The 18,662-nt window shown below is 41.5% G+C and overlaps 1 protein-coding gene across 3 annotated transcripts in view; it reads left to right on the top strand.

The window, feature by feature from the left end:
* The window catches only part of AHCYL2 (adenosylhomocysteinase like 2), a 171,156-nt gene that overhangs the window by 26,287 nt on the left and 126,207 nt on the right, over positions 1–18,662 (top strand). Inside the window, exons 1-2 of one of the 3 annotated variants that reach the window (XM_065552131.1) lie at positions 12,482–12,606; positions 13,539–13,647. The exons of the other annotated variants lie outside the window; for them this stretch is intronic. Of the exons in view, the coding sequence (XP_065408203.1) occupies positions 13,645–13,647 (3 nt within the window). The 5' untranslated portion in view covers positions 12,482–12,606; positions 13,539–13,644. Of the gene's footprint in view, positions 1–12,481; positions 12,607–13,538; positions 13,648–18,662 lie in introns of those variants that run through there. 3 annotated transcript variants of the gene reach the window in all.

Genomic DNA, 18,662 nt, shown 5'->3' on the forward strand with positions numbered 1-18,662 from the left:
TCTGATGCTACTTTAAAATGGAACCAATTTATTTGAGGCAGCTTAGATCCTCTGAAAATGAAATTTGCTATGTAATAAACTACTTTGCTCAACTGATTTAAGATTTATTGTGGGTTTCACGGGCTGTCTGATGACTACAGCAGGATGGTGCCTGTACATTGACCACAGGAGGCTTACGGGTTTGGAAGTTAGTTCTCTGGTTACCAGAATATAGATTCTGGTGAGTAACTATAAATACTAGGAACATACTGTACTTTCCTTTTCATTTAGTGGGTATTCTTACTTGACTAATGTTTTTAATACGAATAAGTTGAAATGTCTTTCTGGTTTCTCTGCAGCAAATGTTAACTTTAGATGACCATAAATGAATCATTGGGCATCCTGAGCATATGAATTTCTTGCTATGAGCTATTGCAGTGTTTCTCAATGGCTGATCCATGGACCGGCGTTGGTCTCTGAGGTCTCCCTGACACAGTTTAGGAAGGCAGCAAGCCCCTGAGAAACACTGAACTATTGCACAGTGTGGCACCTAGATGGTGATATATTTCTCTTCTCTGTTTTCTCTCTCTTCTCTTCTGTCTAAAACACATGAAGTAGCTTGCTGCCAATGCATTGGTTCAGAAATGATCAGATCGGGGGGAGGGATAGCTCAGTGGTTTGAGCATTGGCCTGCTAAACCCAGGGTTGTGAGTTCAGTCCTTGAGGGGGCCATTTAGGGATCTGGGGCAAAATCAGTATTTGGTCCTGCTAGTGAAGGCAGGGGGCTGGATTCGATGACCTTTCAGGGTCCCTTCCAGTTCTATGAGATAGGTATATCTCCATATAGATCTGGTTTATGTCCTATTGCATGAACAAATATAACAAGGCTGTATGGTTTAAGAACTTGCATGGGGAAGACTTGTGGTGCTAATCTTAGCTGTGTCACTATGTGATATTATACAAATCGTATGACCTCATGCTTCAGATAATATAAATGCAAAACTGAGCACAAAGCAGAAATCTCCTTTCAAACCAGGTGCTACATCTGAGCTGAGCTTCCTGGGAAAAACAGATTCCAGACCAATACATTTTACTTATTCCAGTAGTCTATGGGAGCAGATGGAGCGATGATAGTACTGGCAGAAGGCATTCATGGGCATTTGCTCTTTCAGTCTCCAGTCTTTCTAGAGAACCCCTCCCTGCTCACCTTAGTGTGGGTTTATTATATTCTAAAGCCGTTTACTACCCCATGGCACAAAATACATTAAAGGCCACTTCTCAGCAAGGGCACTTTGTTTTAGGCAAAGTCACTTTGGCATTAAGAGCCGAAAATGTTACAGTGAATGCCTGTTTTGAAATACCACAATTAAAACTCCATATTTGACAACCACCACTGCCCCCTCCTTCCCCTTTAAAAAAAAAAATTAAAAAAAAATCCCAGATGCATTCTACTTTAGTTAATTTTGACCTAGTGTTCTAGATGTGAAAGACTTCATATTGCATTCCCAGCCCCTTGAGTCATCCGGTCTCCCTATGTCTTTAATCAGTTTTAAAAGATATTCAAGCAGAGAAAAATCAATGTTCTAAGTGGAACACATTTCAGATATGTGAGACGGAGAAAGCAAGAGCAGAAAAGCATTAAAACGGTTACTTTTAAAACAGTTATCCTGTAATGCAGAGTGAAAATTGCATTAGTCATAGTAAAGATCTTGGTTACCTGTTTTTCCTTCAAGCTCTTATCACTCAGACATCCTTTATTTGTTTTCCTCTTGAGAAATGCATTGAAATTGTCTAATATCCACCTCTGCAAGAGAATTCCAAATGCCGAAGTTGTATCTAATAGAGCTACTCTTATCCTCTTAAATCAGACAACACCAAGTTCACTAATTTAAATTTATAAAATGTAAACTTACTTAGTCTCTGCCCTGAAAAACCTTACAACCTATCTTTTTATTTTTTGTACTGTACCTGCTACAAATGTGGTCTATTCGGAGGGCCAAATGGGAACAATGCTTTTAAGCAGCACTGTCTGGGTTTGGTTTTTTTCCCCATGCAATCTGTGTATTTTACCCTACTTAACTTTTAACTTAGAAAATGAGCTACCTGAGCTGGCCTGTGCCAAGCACAGATGGGATCAGCGGGTGTTTCATGGACCAGTTGCATCAATTTAGCTTTTGATGATTTATACTCATTTTGTTGTGTCTGAACTGCACCTTAACTGAAGAATCTGTCCACTCATGTTTTGCTTACACACAGCTCTTTGCTGGTTTTAATCTGCAGAAATGTAGAAGCTGTTAAGGGCATGGAGGGACTTGAAATAATTATAACCCCTGCTTGAAGGGAGGGGTTACAGTTTAGGAGATTTGTTCAGTAACTGATTTAATGTTAGTGTTTGTTTCCCCTTTTTCTCTCAATTCTCTGCATCTTTCCCTTTGTCCTTCATCCCTTATCTCCCCCTAAGCTTTTTGGGGCAGGGAGACTCGTGTTGGTACAGTTCTCAGCACAAAGGGGCCCCAATCTGATTGGGGCTACCTACACTACTATAACACAAGGAATTTCTACTGTCTTTCCTTGACTGATATCCTCTTAAAGCTAGCAGAGGGGAGCTGAACTGTTCTTTCCCTTGAAGGTACATCCAGTACAATGAACTTGCACTTCACCCAGAGCTGACAGTTGAAATTTTGTTAGCCTGGGACACCCTGTCAGCCTTCTGCTTCACTGTGTCCCAGGGCTGTCCGGGTACCATGCTTTTTTCCGCTCTGGGTCTGGCCTGCTAGATCCTTGCCTCCAGGCTAACCCTACTGATTAAAGCAAATGTCAGTATTTTCATGGTGCCTCTTCTCTAGAAACGTCTGGGCCTGAGTTTGTAGACAAGCTATGCAGCTTGTTAGCTGTGAAAGGGAAATTTCAACTTTTAGTGCTCCAGCTTTACCACAAGTGACTGCTGATACGCCCTTGAACTTTGTGCCAAATTGCATCTGGTGGTTTTGTGGTGTGAACTTTGTTATAAGGAGAAAACTGAAATGACTAAACTCGCTTAAGATGACAGCAACATCTAAACTCTAAAGGACTGTGTCTGTTTTCTCATCACCTGACATATAGCTATCCAAAAGTTTTAGAACTCCTTAGTCATCTGTAATTACTTCTTTGCCTCAGGCCTACTGAGTAGGGGCATCTGAAGTTCATTCTTAATGTTAGGAGGTGTTTTTTGCTCTGGGTTCCTGTCAAGCTTATGCCAAATATCAATGGAATTTAATGCAGCATTTGACATCCTTGCAGGCAGAAATCTGTCCTCAGAACAGGGTGGGAGCAGCAGTACAAGCTTCCCTCACACTATCTCAACCTCAGCATGGTGAACCTAGTGGGACAGAGGAGTTCATTTCCAGGCCCAGTTAGTCTTCAGCCTCTCCAAGGCTACCAACAAGTGTGCCAATTAATGGTACTTGAGGTCTTACGACGTGAATGCGTCACTGAGACCTGGACCAAAGTCTTTTGACATGTCTACTGTTTAGTCATCAAATGGTAGCCACTTTCACTTGCTACGAACCTGAGCTGGAGTGGAACTGGCAGACAAAACTTTAAAGAGTCCATATTAGCAGGCCACTGAACAATCAAATTCTTCCCCTACTTCCAAAGTTCTTTACCTACCTAGATTATCCTCCAACCTTTGATCATTAATAATTGTTTCCTTGTAGGTAAGGTCTGAAAGTATAAAATGGCTCTTACAGTAGCTACTGTTCTGCAGCCTCATGGAAGAGCAGCCATCTGGGATTCTTCCATCTCTGGGTAATCTGTGTGCAGGTACAAATGTAGCTTGATGTAAATAAATGTTTAATTAGAAGAGAACTCTGCACTAGAATCAGGTGGGATTCTACTGGGGCGGGGGTTAGGAGGGGAAGAAATCTCATTTTCTGCCACTTGTAGCAATATTTTGTATTCCCACTAAAACAGTTGTCATGGTTGCCAGAACATATTGCCCAATAGAATCTTTTCAGATGCACAAAATGCTGCCAGACAGTAGTGACATCATCTATGAGGCATCCATCTTTGTGTGCAGCCCTGCCTTCAGGGTAACTAAAATTGTATTAAAGAAACTGGGAAGGGTAAAGGGAATATTTCATTTGGAGTTGGGGCAGCACTGAATCTCCAGGATACTAGGGAGCACTTGGCTTGCTACATTTTACTTGCTCTAGCTGACTTAGCTTGAGATCACAGAAACCACACTTCATTTCTCTTCTCCCCTCCTGTTCCTTTCCTTTTATTTTGGAACTCATAAAAGTCTGAGCAAGACAAATTACAATGCAAGGCAGAGATGCTTGGAAAGAGAATCAGGTTGTGACTTGCCAAGGAAATCAGCCTTTGCCAGTGTCCTGAAATGACCAGGTTCCTCTGGCAAAGACGCATCTGAAAGGATGCCTATTTCCAAAACTATTGCAGGGTTAGATGCATTTGGGCTGTGGAATTAGAGATAAAGTGTACACTCCTGGGATAGCTGTGTAGGAGGATTTCACAAGCTTTGGCATGTAGAATTCTTTCCCTAAACTGAGGGAAAGTACTTGGGCCTCCCCTAATGGAAATATTTTATTTAAGGAACAATTTGGTGTTTGGGTGGGAGGCATGTGCCTTTAGGGTGTATTTCGTAGTATTGTGAACCAGGAGTACGCTGCATGATTTTCTTTCTTCATGGGTTGTTTCCACTTTGTACTCTCAGAACCATTTTGGGGGTTATGTTGGTACACAATAGTGAATAGTCAATTTTGGGTTTGGTGAGGCCTGAGCACAAAGAGAATTTATCTGGGTTTAATTGAGTTTCGCTAGCAGTAGTGTGAGCCTCCTCATGGAGGCAGGAAACACTGGCTTCGATCAGGAATACGCAAACCACAGCTCTTATGGACTTCAACCCCAAGAGACATGGGAAAAAAAGCCAGCTAAAGTTCTATCACTAATTATTTAAGCAGGAGGTATGAAGATCTATGATACAATGTTTATCTACCAATATTAGAACTATGAAATTCAGAACAGATTAACAGGAAATATAAAGTGTAAAATTAGAGCAAAATCAAGTACTACATATTTCAATCCTTTCAGTTGTAGAGGTTTCCTTTTCTGCTTGGCACTTTGTCTCATCTGATGACTTGGGCAAGATGATGCCCTTTGCATTCTTTTAAAATCAGTTTTATTAGTCGGGAACTGAGAGACTTCAGGGGGTTGGACTAGATGACCTCTTGAGGTCCCTTCCAACCCTGATATTCTATGATTCTATGAAAAATTGTGTGAAGATGCCAGCCTCTCATGTAGGCAGTTATATTGGTGCTATATAGACGTATACCATTCCACCTCATTACTTTCAGCAGGATGGATTAAGGAATTAAAAAGGAAAATCTGCCTCCCTCTGCAGGTGTGGTAACTTCAGTCTTTGGCCTTCTCTCTGCAGATGTAGGCATCAGAGGAGTATTTTGAAGAGATTTATGGTTTCATTACAGCAGTGTCTGCAGCTTTGATCTTGTCTGTGATGGTGTCAGCATTTCCACTATAAACCCCCTAGCTTCAGGAGTTTGTTTATGACTGAGTTACAGTCTCCCTAGACTGAAGGTTTGTGTTTTTTGTTTTTTTAAAAAGGAGGAATTGAGATTTTCTTTCCACTAAAAGCCCACTTAGAGAGGTCACTCTAGCTATAGGGAAGCTAGGCAGCCACCTAGTGGAACAGATTTCTGGGCAAAACAAAATTTCCAATAAGTTCTTAAGTGTATTGGGGAGAACATTTTGTTTCAGAAAGTGGAGGAAGTAGGGGGAGCAACCGTTTTAGACGTGATTCTGACCAACAGGGAGGAATTGGGAGCAGATCTGAAGATGGAAGGCAGTTTGGGTGAAAGTGATCATGAAGTGATATCATAGTTCTAAGGAAAGGAAGGAGAGAGAGCAGCAGAATAAGGCCAATGTACTTCTAAAATAGCAGACTTTAACAAATTCAGAAAACTGGTTGTTAAGGTCCCATGGGAAGAAAATGATAAAAGGAATAGAGGAGAGCGGGTAGTTTCTCAGAGATGATATTACAGGCACAAATGCAAACTCTCCCAATGCAAGAAAAGAATAGTAAGAGGCCAATATGGCTCCATTAGGAGCTCTTTAACGACCTGAAAATCAAAAAGGAATCCTACAAAAAGTGGAAACATGGACAAATTGCTAAGGAGGCATACAAAAGAATAGCACAAACATGTAGAGACAAAATCAGAGAGGCTAAGGCACAAAATGAGTTACACCTAGCAAGGGGCGTAAAATGCAGTAAGTAGTAGTAGTGTAAGTATACTAGGAGCAAGACAAAGGAAAGCTTAGGTCCTCTACTTAACATGGAAGGAGGGCTGATGACATCAAGAAGGCTGAAGTGTTTAATGCCTATTTTGCTTTAGTCTTCACTAAAAAGGATAATGGCGAGCAGTTACTCCTCACAATTAATATTAACAATAAGAGGGAAGAAATGCAAGCCAAAATAAGGAAAGAACAAGTTAAAGAATATTTAAATTAGTCAGAGGTATTCAAATCAGCAAGGCCTGATGAAATTCATTCTGGGATACTTAAAGAAACTAGCTGAAACAATCTTGGAACTGTTAGAAATTCTCTTTAAGAACTTATGGCGGACAGGAGAAGTCCCAGAGGACTGGAGAAGGGCAAACATAGTACCTATCTTTAAAAAGGGGGAACAAAGAGGACTCAAGGAATTATAGATCCATCAGCCTAACTTCGATGCCTGGGAAGGTGCTGGAACCAATCAGTTTGTAAGAACCTAGAGCAGTGTTTCTTAACCTTTTTGATACCAGGGACTGGCTTGCTGCCTTCCTAAACTGTGCCAAGGAGAGCTCAGGGAACAACACCGGTCCATTGACTGGTTATTGAGAAACCGTGACCTAGAGGATAATAGGGTTATAAGGAATAGCCAGCATGGATTTGTCATGAACAGATGATGTCAAACTAATTTAATTTCCTTCTTTGACAGATTTACAGTCCTAGTGGATGTGGGAGGAAGCAGTAGGTGTGGTGTATCTTGATTTTAGTAAGGCTTTTGACATAGTCCCATATGATACACTCATAAGTAAACTAGGAAAATGTGTTCTAGATGAAGTTACTATAAGGTGGGTGCACAGTTGGTTGAAAAACCATACTCAGAGTATTTGTCAGTTCACTTTTAAACTGGGAGGGATATCATGTGGGGTCTCTCAGAGGTCAGTCTTGGTCTGGTACTAGTCAGTATTTTCATTAATGACTTGGTTCATGGAGTGGAGAGTATGCTTATAAAATTTTCAGATGACATCAAGCCAGGAGGGGTTGCAAGCACTTTAGAGGATACAATTACAATTCAAAATGACTTTGATAAATTGGAGAATTAGTATGAAATCAACAAGTTAAAACTCAGTAACGAAAAGTGCAAAGTACTTCACTCGGGAAGGAAAAATCAAATACGCTACTACAAAATCAGGAATAACTGGCTCGGTGGTAATGCTGTTGAAAGAGATCTGGGGGTTATAGTGGATCACACATTGAATGTGAGTCAACAACGTGATGCAGTTGCAAAAAAGACTAATATAATTCTGTGGTGTATTACCAGGAGAGTCGCATGTAAGGCATGGAAAGTAATTGTCATGCTCTACTAGGCACTGGTGAGGCCTCAGCTAGTGTACTGTGTCCAATTTTGGGTGCCACACTTTAGGAAAGATGTGGACAAATTGGAGAGAGTCCAGAGGAAAGCAACAAAAGTTTAGAAAACCTGACCTATGAGGAAAGGTTAACAAAACGGGGCATGTTTAGTTTTGAGAAAAGGAGACTGAAGGGGGACTTGATAAGTCTTCCAGTATGTTAAGGGCTGTTATAAAGAAGGAAGTGATCAGTTCTCCATGTCTGCTAAAGTTAGGATAAGAAGTAGTGGGCTTAATTTGCAGCAAAGGAGATTTAGGTTAGATATTAGGGAAAACTCTCTTGCCATAAGGATAGTGAAGTGCTGAAATAGGCTTCTAAGGAGGTTGTGCTTCCTCATTACTGGAGGTTTTTAAGAAAAGGTTGGACGAACACCTGTAAAGGATGGTCTAGGTTTACTTGGTCTAGCCTTAGCACAGGAGGTTGGTCTTTGCAAAGTCCCTTCCAGCCTTACATTTGTATGGTTCTGTGAAATCTGAGCAGCTTCCTAGGGTGGAAGAGTCATATGTCTGTGTCCAACATCATGACAGAGGTGTGGCCAGGACAAATTTGAGTCGTGTGTGGTGGGGGGTGGCACACCGAAGTGTTTCTTTAGGGAGGCAGATTGTATTGAGCGACCTTGAACCATTTGAGTACACATTTGCTATTCTTCACAACTCAATGGGTGCACTTCTTACAGACTGAATTATAAAGGCCTGTAGCTAGAGCCTTACTTACCTAGGCAGTTTACAGAAAACTTTTTACTATGGTAGATTGTTATAGTCAAAAATCCATTCTTTTAAAAGGGCCTAAGTACAGGGCTACAAAATAGACTGACTGCTTGGACTCATGGGCTAAGTATGTATATATTTTCAGAGCCAAATTCTCCATTGAGATACGACCCTGCCCTGGAGCCAGAGAGACCTGCCGGATACTTCCTGGGAGCTGTCCCAGGTAAGCACCGCCGGGGCCCCCTGGCAGGTCCCTCTGGCTCTTAGGGTCGGGGCAGGGGGCTCTCTGCGTGCTGCCGGCGCCTGCCAGCCCTGCTCTGTGGCTCCGGCAGCTCCCATTGGCGCTTTTCCCAGCCAATGAGTGCCACGGAGCTTGCGCAACCCAATACCTCATGGGCCTTACCAGGCCTGCAGCCTGGGGCTTTCCTAGGCTGGAGCTCCATGGCTCCCTAGGCCTTTCCCCAGCCCTGCTCCACTCTAGGTTCCCTTCTTGGCACCTTGCAGCCAAGCCCTTCTTCCTCTACAGGCAGAGGGAGACTGCCTGGGCCTCTGACTCACAGCCTTTTATAGGGGCCACCTGGGCCTGATATCCCCCAATCAGCCCAGGCTTCTTGCCCCAGCCACAGCCCTCTCCTAGGCTGTATCTAGCCCCGGAGGGGCAGGGGCAGATAACCACTCTGCTACAGGAGGTTTTTTTTAATATTTTCAGATATGGACTTGGGGCTCCAGTCCCCCTCAGAGTGCAGGGCTCCCTCCCGGCTCAGACATATGCGCTTAATGTGTTTTTAAAAATTAATACGTTAATTTTGTTTTCAGTTAATCGCAGGTGTTAATGGCGATTAATTGACAACCCTGGTGTTTCGACTTTTATAATTTTTCTGTACAAGTTCATTTGAGAGTATAGTGATTGGTTTAATCCACATAGTTCTTGGGGCATTTAGTGCGTTTGATAAGGAATATCGCCTGTTGTGATAGGCATGTGTAAGATCCAGGGATCTTGAAAGGTCTGTTGCATGGGGGGGTATATGTCTGCAGGTTTTGATTGTACGTGAGACTGAGATAGTAAAGTGTAATGAAAAGCTAGTACCATCCCATTAAACAAGAATGCCATCTGTCTTGCTGACATCTGGCAGGCTGCCAGGAAAAATCAAATAATTTAGTTACTGTCAATTGCTGCTGTCCCTTGGAATGAAGAACTTGTATCTTCATATTCATTTCCTGTCGTGACCTTCTTCAGTCACCTTGACTCCAAAATTAATTGGAACGCTGAAAATAAAACTGAAATTGCCATTTGCAAACAGCTCTGCAGCCCAGGGCCAGGCTTCAGGCTTCCCTCTCCCTGTGAGGAGGACATGAGCTGCCAAATCTTGCTTGTTCACCCATTCCTTGGATCCAAGGACTCTGGTTTTAACTGGGTTTAATCCAGATTTTTGGCAATTAAAATCTGATTTCACATTTCATAGCAGTGATCTTTTTAGATGTGTGTCTCTGGGGAAGAGTGGGGTGACTGCAGTGCACGTTACTTAATAAATCCTCAGGAGGCGCTAACAGCCTCGGATACAAATCCATAGAATTCAAAAGCCAGGGTGTAAATTAATATAAAACATAATGGGCACTTGAAGGGTTTTTCATCCCATGATCTCAAAATGTATTTATACGACTCATGCTGGAGTGGTGACTTGTTTACAATCACATGGATTCTCGCTGGTAGAAGTGAGGATTTGAACCCTGTTCAATGTTGATAAATGGAAAGTACTGTACACTGGAAAACATAATCCCAACTATACATATAAAATGATGGGGTCTAAATTAACTTGTACCACTCAAGAAAGAGATCTTGGAGTCATGGTGGATAGTTCTCTGAAAATATCCACTCAATGTGCAGCGGCAGTCAAAAAAGCGAACAGAATGTTGGGAATGATTAAGAAAGGGATAGATAATAAGACAGAAAATATCATATTGCCTCTATATAAATCCATGGTACGCCCACACCTTGAATACTGCGTGCAGATGTGGTTGCCCCGTCTCAAAAAACATATATTGGAAAAGGGCAACAAAAATGATTAGGGGTATGGAACGGCTGCCATATGAGGAGAGGTTAATAAGATTGGGACTTTTCAGCTTGGAAAAGAGACGACTAAGGGGGGAATATGATTGAGGTCTATAAAATCATGACTGGTGTGGAGAAAGTAAATAAGGAAGTGTTATTTACTTTTCTCATAACACATGAACTAGGGGTCACCAAATGAAATTAATAGGCAGCAGGTTTAAAACAAACAAAAGGAAGTATTTTTTCACACAAGGCAGAGTCAACCTGTGGAACTCCTTGCCAGAGGATGTTGTCAAGGCCAAGACTATAATAGGGTTCAAAAAATAACTAGATAAGTTCATGGAGGATAGGTCCATCAATGGCTATTAGCCAGGAATGGTGTCCCTAGCCTCTGTTTGCCAGAAGCTCTGAATGGGCGACAGGATGGATCACTTGATGATTTTCCTGTTCTATTAATTCCCTCTGGAGCACTGGCATTGGTCACTATCAGAAGACAGAATACGGGGCTAGATGGACCTTTGGTCTGACCCCGTAGGGCCACTCTTATGTTCAGTTGTCCTGTTTCCCATACTCTTTCACATACTGCTAGGATAGGAGTGGTCTTTCATGAAACAGGTCCCTGTGTACTCCGATTCCTTGGCCATAAAACTTGCCCCTTGCTAAAAGAATCTAAGCTTTCATTAAAAACCCCATCTCCATGATTTCAGCCCATATGATTGGGAAGAGAATCTTCAAAAGGTGAACTGAGCTGAAACAATACAGTAAGATCAGAATCTGCAAACAGTCTGAAAAAATGGCTGTGGCAGGTATTCACATGTTCATTAGTTTAAAACCCAGTTATGGCACTCTAAATGATGGCACTTCACCATTTCACTGCTGTTCTATAACAGAAACACCACAATCCGCATGTTCCCCAACAGGTTGCCTTCCACACCTTCCCAAGTTACAACAATTGAAAATTAAATTTTGGGTGAGGGGCAATGTAAAATTGAATTTAATAGCACATTAAATAACACACAGAATTCTGTACTGATAGTATTATACACTTTCAGTAGAGTTGATTAAAAAATTGAAATTTTGATTAAAAATAATTTTTTGAAAAGTTTTCCACAAATGTTCTTTTACTGATCTGCTATAAAGCTGGTCAAAAAACGTTTAAAATTCAAAATGTCAACAACTTTCTTCATAAACATTTCTATGAAAACGGGACTTAATTTTCACAAAGAAACAGAGCCATTTTCCAACCAGCTCTAATTTTCATGTTTAAATCAATAAAACTAGGTTTTTTTTTAAATTTGAGGGTCTATCCACACTTGAAAGTTAAGTCAGATTAAGGTAGGGAGTGAATTTGAAGTGCAGTAGCTATTCCTGAGTGTGTCCACACATGGAGGATTCCAGAATAGTTAATCTGGAATAACTTCATGTATAGACAAGCCCTGAAGCAGCTTCAGAATCTGCAGTGGCCTGGAGCGTTATAGAATCTAGTTCTAGCTACAGAATTTAGGGCAACCTTACCATGAATATGAGCATAGGTGCTCCAAAAGTGGGATGACAATCATACCACAAGATACCAGTTGGCATTTCTTTAATATAAATCAGGTGCTGGTTTCATTTGCAGTTGGTATTCAGAATCCTTTTTTCTTGAAATTATGACATACTCTTTTGTTGGAAGGAGCTTTGCAGTTTGAGAAGTTTTACTCATTAGGAAGACGGCTTTCTGAAATACCTAATCAGCTCTGAGGAAGCAAGGAAAAGGGAAAGCGAAGGATGAGGCTGGGGAAAGAGATGGCTAAATGGAACAGGAAAATGTAAATTGTGGGTGGAGTTAGAGTACAAAAGGGAATTTGGTGCTATTGCGGTTTGTCAGTTTATGACAATGTAAACAACTAATATATCTAATCTTCCCTTAGTTATCAAATAATGTTACACCTATTGTGCAATAGAAAAGTTATGTCATGTTTAAGTATAAAGATGACACTGTTATTTAAATAAAACTGTAATGATCTATGCTGCTAAGACCTTTGATTATTAAAAAATGTTCCCTTCTCTAGTGCCTTCTATAGAAAATTGACAGTCTCCCTCCCAACCATGAAGTAGATATTATCTCCTTGTCTACAGAATGAGGAATTTAAACATTTTGTTAAACTTACCCAACCTCAGACAGGAGACCTGTGCAGAACTGTAAGTAGAATTTGTTCCCTAACTTAGTCTCGTGACCCTGATATTTTAACTCTTAGACCAGTGGTTTTCAACCTGTGTGGTCCATGGACTTCTGGGAGTCTGCAGACGATGTCTAAGATTTCTAAAGAGGTCTGCACCTCCATTTGAAAATGTTTAGGCATCAACAAATGAAAAAAGATTGAAAATCACTGTATTAGACCATCCTCCTCTCCACTTAACCCCATTAGCCCTTTATAACCAAGTACAGTACAAATTCTAATCGTCACAACAAACTTGAAAAGCATTTTAAACAATCTAATGGTCTTTGCACCTATTTACTTTTCACCATGAAACTAGACTGGTTGTAGTCAGGTTCACTCCCACATTCTGCACTAGCACAAAGCTGTTGGGTTCAAACACATTGTATCCAGGTTTTAGAATTAAATTAAAATTGTTCACAGGAAATTAGAAAAAATCACAACCTTAACAGCCCCCTTTAAAATACAATCTAAGTAGGGGGCCTGGCCTAAATTGATAGTGAGACACTCGTTTTTACTTTGTTTTTTAAACTATTGTCTATTACACTCGGGGTACAAGAAAATAATCATTATATAGAGGACTATTCCCTCAGTCATTGACTTCTGTAATTTTTGTCTGAAAGTCAGTGCTCTTAGATTCTTTGGTTTCCATTTCCTTTGTGGCCAAGCTGTTGTTTCATCTGTCTATCCAAGGATCAATTGTATTTCCCCAGTGAGAAGGCTGAAAAGCCTTGATTAGAGGAAAAGGCCATTTATGGTGCAGTTGATGCATGTTGTAGTATAATGCTGGCAATCTCTCTCCTTCTTGTGACTTTTAATAAGTGCCTCATCTCTTATTAGTGTGGTGCTTGTTTTCTTTGCTTCTCTGGGAATACAGTACTGCATTTTCACATTGCTTCTTTCCATTTCCTTTAGTTTTCATCATTACAGAAACTCCAGAAAAGGCCATAGATGATTTATTGGAGAATGGAAATATGAGTTTGGAAAAGAATATCTGAATCTGGATTTGTGGGGTTTTTTAATGGTCAGTTCTGCACAACTGCTTTCTTTCTTCCTGGAGATGATTGGATTTTAATGCTGCATGTATTGATGTTCAACTGAAAATTGACATTTTCTTCCGTTCATGTTGCAACAGTTGCTGTCTTCTGCTCCTTTGCTGCATGGTGGATTTTGCTTCAAGACTGAGATACTTGTGAGCAGGTTAATGATGATGCTAATTGTTGGGGAACCCAACAGTGACTTTACTTGCATACTTGGCCCGTTAACTGAGCTCACAAGCTGATCATGAGTCCCGCATGTGCTCCTGTTTTTTTCTAAGCCACTTGGGACAGGATGGGTTGGCTGGTTGTGGTGTAATCCTTTTCAAAAGTTCAGCTATGATGCCAATTTTAAAAGGGCTCGGGTGGGCTGATACTGTGCACAGTTTCAGTAGAGTATGGGGGAAGTTTAAGTCCAACATCTTGTTGCTTAGCAACCAAAATCCTGGCTTCAACATCTGGGAATATGCGTCGTTTTAGCAGTTTCTAATTGTGTTTGTGGCCTGAACACTGCAATGCAATCCATGTACATAAGTGCAATGCTGTTAACAAGATAGATCTGATGGCACTGAGTTGCCCCCTTGATGGATTGGGGTAAGAACCTAGAGAGATGACTCTAAATTGTGGATTGCGGCTGCTTCGTTCATAGTGTTAATTAAAAAAACAAACTACTTGGAGGAAGAAGACGGATACGGTTGTGTACAGATGGAATGAAGCTGCCTTCAGAATTGTACTTTAAAATATAAACATTTTTAAAAGGTGTTACTTGAGCATCTTGTCATGCAGCCGTGAGGTGGTAATCCTTCTCAATGTGGCTCTGAGATCTCGCATGGAATAGTGCATTAAAATGTGAGCATCTTCATATCCGAAAGCTCAGAAAAGAGAACAAATGAGGGAGCAGTAGGGGCTAATTTGTAAGGGAACACTAAATAAGTTAAATGTGAATATTGTCTAGATGATGACTCAGAAGGGAACACAACTGTCAGCATAAGATGTAAACACCAAGGAGGGAGAGGACTTGTTTGGAGAGAATCAGGAGAGGAGTCTAAAAGTAATGGGATGAATATCTAGGCTTTGTAAGAGTGAATAACCTCCTGACCGTGAGAGTTATTGCCTGTGGACTAAGTCTCCCAAGGGAAGTGGTAGAGAGACCTATTGGTTTAGGCACCTAAATACAGAAGACAAATCACTAGAAAATGTATCATCAAGGAGGTGGGCTAGGTGACACTTACAATATACTCCCCATTATCCATATAGCACGGGGGACATGGATTTTATTTGGATAATTGGGAGTTCAGATAATCCGGGGGGGGGGCAGAAGCCATTCAGCTGCGGGCTTGTCATCATCGTCCTCACAGTTCTGGCCAAGGGTCTCTATTCTGCCCCGGTCACTCACCACTGTGGCAGTGGGGCTGCAGAGTGCGCCCTGTGCTGCCATAGGGCCAGTGGCACCCGATCCCTGTAGGTGCAAAGTGTGGGGCAGAGCAAAGACTCCTGGTCAGGATTCTGCTCTGTCCTGCCAAGACCGCAGACTTGTCTGCGCTTTGCGCCTGCAGGGATCAGGTTTCACCAGCCCTGCAGCAGTGCAGGGAGCCATCTGCAGCTTCGCTGTCATGGGAATGGGGTTGGAGAGGGTTCCCTGTGCTGCCACAGGAGCCATTCAGCAACAGGGTGGCCTCCTACATGGCCAGGGGGCTCCTCCTCCTCCTCTTTGTTGTCCTGTTTGGGGGTCTCTGCTCTATTATCCAAACTGTCACATTATCCGAATCCCTGCCTTGTCACCACCATGAGATATAAGGAAGAGATTTGGATAATAGGATTTTCAATAAACAGGAGTACGTTGTATATCTTTTTATTCCTTCATCTGCTATGCCTGTTGGTCAGATCAGAAATTGCATTTGTAGCTACCAAACGGCATCTTCTGGCATCATAATCCCGGGCAAAGTTGCTATTCTTGACCAGCTGCTACTGCTGAGGAGGAGGAAGTCTGGCTTTGAGATATGGAAAACGAATATACTCTTCGGACTGGCTTCCAGTGGTGGGCAAAGCTTTGCTGCCGAGCTTGCTTGGTGGCAGCATTTCACAGATTTTTACAAACAGCAGTCTGAAAGATAATTTTCAGGTTTGGATTTTGATCCAGGAAACAGCAGAGTGAGCAATTAATATCTTCAGAGTGCCAGCAGAGCTCTGGTGAAACATACGTGTGTGAGAGAGCGTGAGAGAGAGAGAGAGAGAGAGAGACTTGTTTGGTGCTTTGTAGAGATAAAGTTGTTTGCAGTGCTGTTGTAGCCATGTTGGTCCCAGGATATTAGAGAGAGAAACTTTTGTGTAAGCTTGAAAGCTTGTCTCTTTCGCTAACAGAAGTTGGTCCAATAAAAGAGATAAAAAGGACATTTTTCTTTCTGTCATTATTTGCCATTAAGCTGCCAGATGACGACAGATCATGGCAGGTGGGAATGTGGGTGGAAAAGAGGGAAATAATGCTACTCTTGAAAAATTGTCTTTTTCATGTATTTCTTGTGGTTTATTAATTTAATTGAATGTTAGGGAGCTGATAATACTGAAGTGAAGATCAGTGGTGAAAAGCTAGTAAAAAGTGCATTTTAAGGGTGGATTTGGAGGAGGAGTGTGTGACTGTATGGTACCCTGGAAGAGGGAAAATATAGCCATACCTAGTTTAGGAGACTAAGCTGTGGTAACAAGGTTTATTTTCTTGCAACCTTACGGAGATTTCTGGGCCCAGTCAGACTTGTAAAATGCTTTGAGAGTCTCAGATAAATTACTGTATAAATGTAGCCTTGCTAATTTTTCTGCTAGTCATAAAGGATTGTTAACACCAATTTGTGTTGCTTCCAATATAATACTAATAGTAAATATTTGTATAATGGTAGCTTCTAAGGTCCCATGTTGGAATGTTGGCCTTAATTGTGCTTTGCACTATATAGACACAAAAAAGAGACTGTCCCTGCTCTTAAGGGCTTACAGTGCTAATCCCTCAAGTAACCCAGGGTTATTTCCAGTACCTGGTCTCAATAGATGTGGGTGGACAGGCCCAGTCTGTTTGCTTTTTAAGGTGAACTGTAAAGTTTTGCTGCAGTTCTCTTTATAAGATTATAAGAGAGGACTGTAGTATATGGCTATTGTTCAGAAATGTAATTATTGCAGTATTTTAGCAAAATGACCTCCTTAAGATCCTGAGAAATTTGAGCTATAGACATTGTGGGTTCCTTTCCAGAGCCAATGCCCATGCAAGTACCATAAACAATGCGCAGGAACATAGGGAGTTTAGAATGACATGTTTTTTCAGAGAAACTATGGAGTCTGCAGCTCAGTCCTCCGAAGTTCTTAGGAAGGTAGTGACCATTTCAAATGTTGTTAAATTTATTACATCTTAATTACTATAACTTTTCTTTTGAACTCCTCCCCTTTCCTTACAAATTGTCTGTTTAGACTGTGCAGGGCTGGGACTTGTGCATAGATCTCGAAAGTGCCTCTCACAATGTTGGCATTGGACAAAAACGATAATTCACTGCTCTTGCCCAGCCTATTATTGAACAGTCCTTGTAGATGAAATTTTTGCTGTCCTTTTTCATGGTTGAGCCCTATGTAGAGAGTAACTAAGGGTACCCGGATCGGCGGACAGTGATCGATCTATCAGGGATCGATTTATCGCGTCTAGTATAGACGCAATAAAATCGATCCCCGATCACTCTGCCGTCGACTCCGGAACTCCACCGCAGCGAGAGGCAGAAGCAGAGTCGACGGGGGAGCAGCAGCGGTCAACTCGCCGCCGTCCTCGCGGCCAGGTAAATCGACCGAAGATACGCCGACTTCAGCTACACTATTCGCATAGCTGAAGTTGCGTATCTTAGGTTGACTTGACACACACACACACACACACACACACACACACACACACGCTAGTGTAGACCTAGCTTGAGTCACTAATAGAAGTGGGCAGGAAATGGCTTTCCCATCCTATGAAAACTTTCAAGACTTCAAAATATCTTGTTCCTCATCAGACGAAACAGACCTTTTTAGAATTTTTCAATGAAAACAGAGATGTACCCAGTCAGCCACACCCCCCTCACGATAGCCAGTAATCCAGCAATTTGGGCACTCATGTGAAAGACCCAGTTTCAAGTCCCATATCAGCCACAGTAGGGACTTGAACCACTGGACAATTGGCTATTTTGTGTGCATGCATCTCTGTGTTGCTCGTTTTGACCAGGAATTCCATCCTGGACCTAAGGAAACCATTTCTCAAACTGGGACGTTCCTGCTAAAAGTTTTGGTTTCATCAAATCGACATTTTCTGATGGAAAAATTATTTTGAGACATTCCAACCAGCTCTAGTCACAAAGGCCTTGTCTATACTAGCAAGGGTTTTATGATATAGCTATATGGGTACACCTTCCTAGTGGGGACACAACTTATACCAGCAAAAGACCTTTTTTACTGGTATAACTGTATCTACATTAATGCTTTTGTTGGCATAGGGATGTTTAGGGGTGAGTTGTTTTTGTCCACTCCTTCCCCCCCCCCCCCCAAAAAAAAACAAAAAAACAAAAAACGTAACTATGCCAACAAAACTTATAAGTGTAGATCAGGCCTCACACTATGATCTGACTGGTGTGTATGGGAAGTTATCTGGACAATTGTTAGTGCCCCCATCTTTCAGAGCTTGGCCAACTGTCTTGCCAGCCAGCAATTGTATTGTTCTAATTATAAGGTACATTATTGCAGGAGTCTCATGTGCTGCTTGTTGTTTTAATAAGTAGTTTCAAGTAAAATGTTTTTCCTTTTGCTCTACTTTTATGTTTTTTCTCAGCTGCTAATTTCTCTGATTTGTTGTTGGCCTTGGCAACTGCCAGCTATTTTGTTGCATCCATAAATAAAATTATCACTTTTAAATGCAAATTGTTGGTTTTAAAGCATATTTGTGTGACTTTAAGCTGGATTTAAAGGAGCCAGATCAGTATTGCTGGGGACTGAATCCTCT

The sequence above is a fragment of the Chrysemys picta genome, chromosome 1, assembly GCF_011386835.1.
Source record: "Chrysemys picta bellii isolate R12L10 chromosome 1, ASM1138683v2, whole genome shotgun sequence".
Lineage (NCBI taxonomy): Eukaryota > Metazoa > Chordata > Testudines > Emydidae > Chrysemys > Chrysemys picta.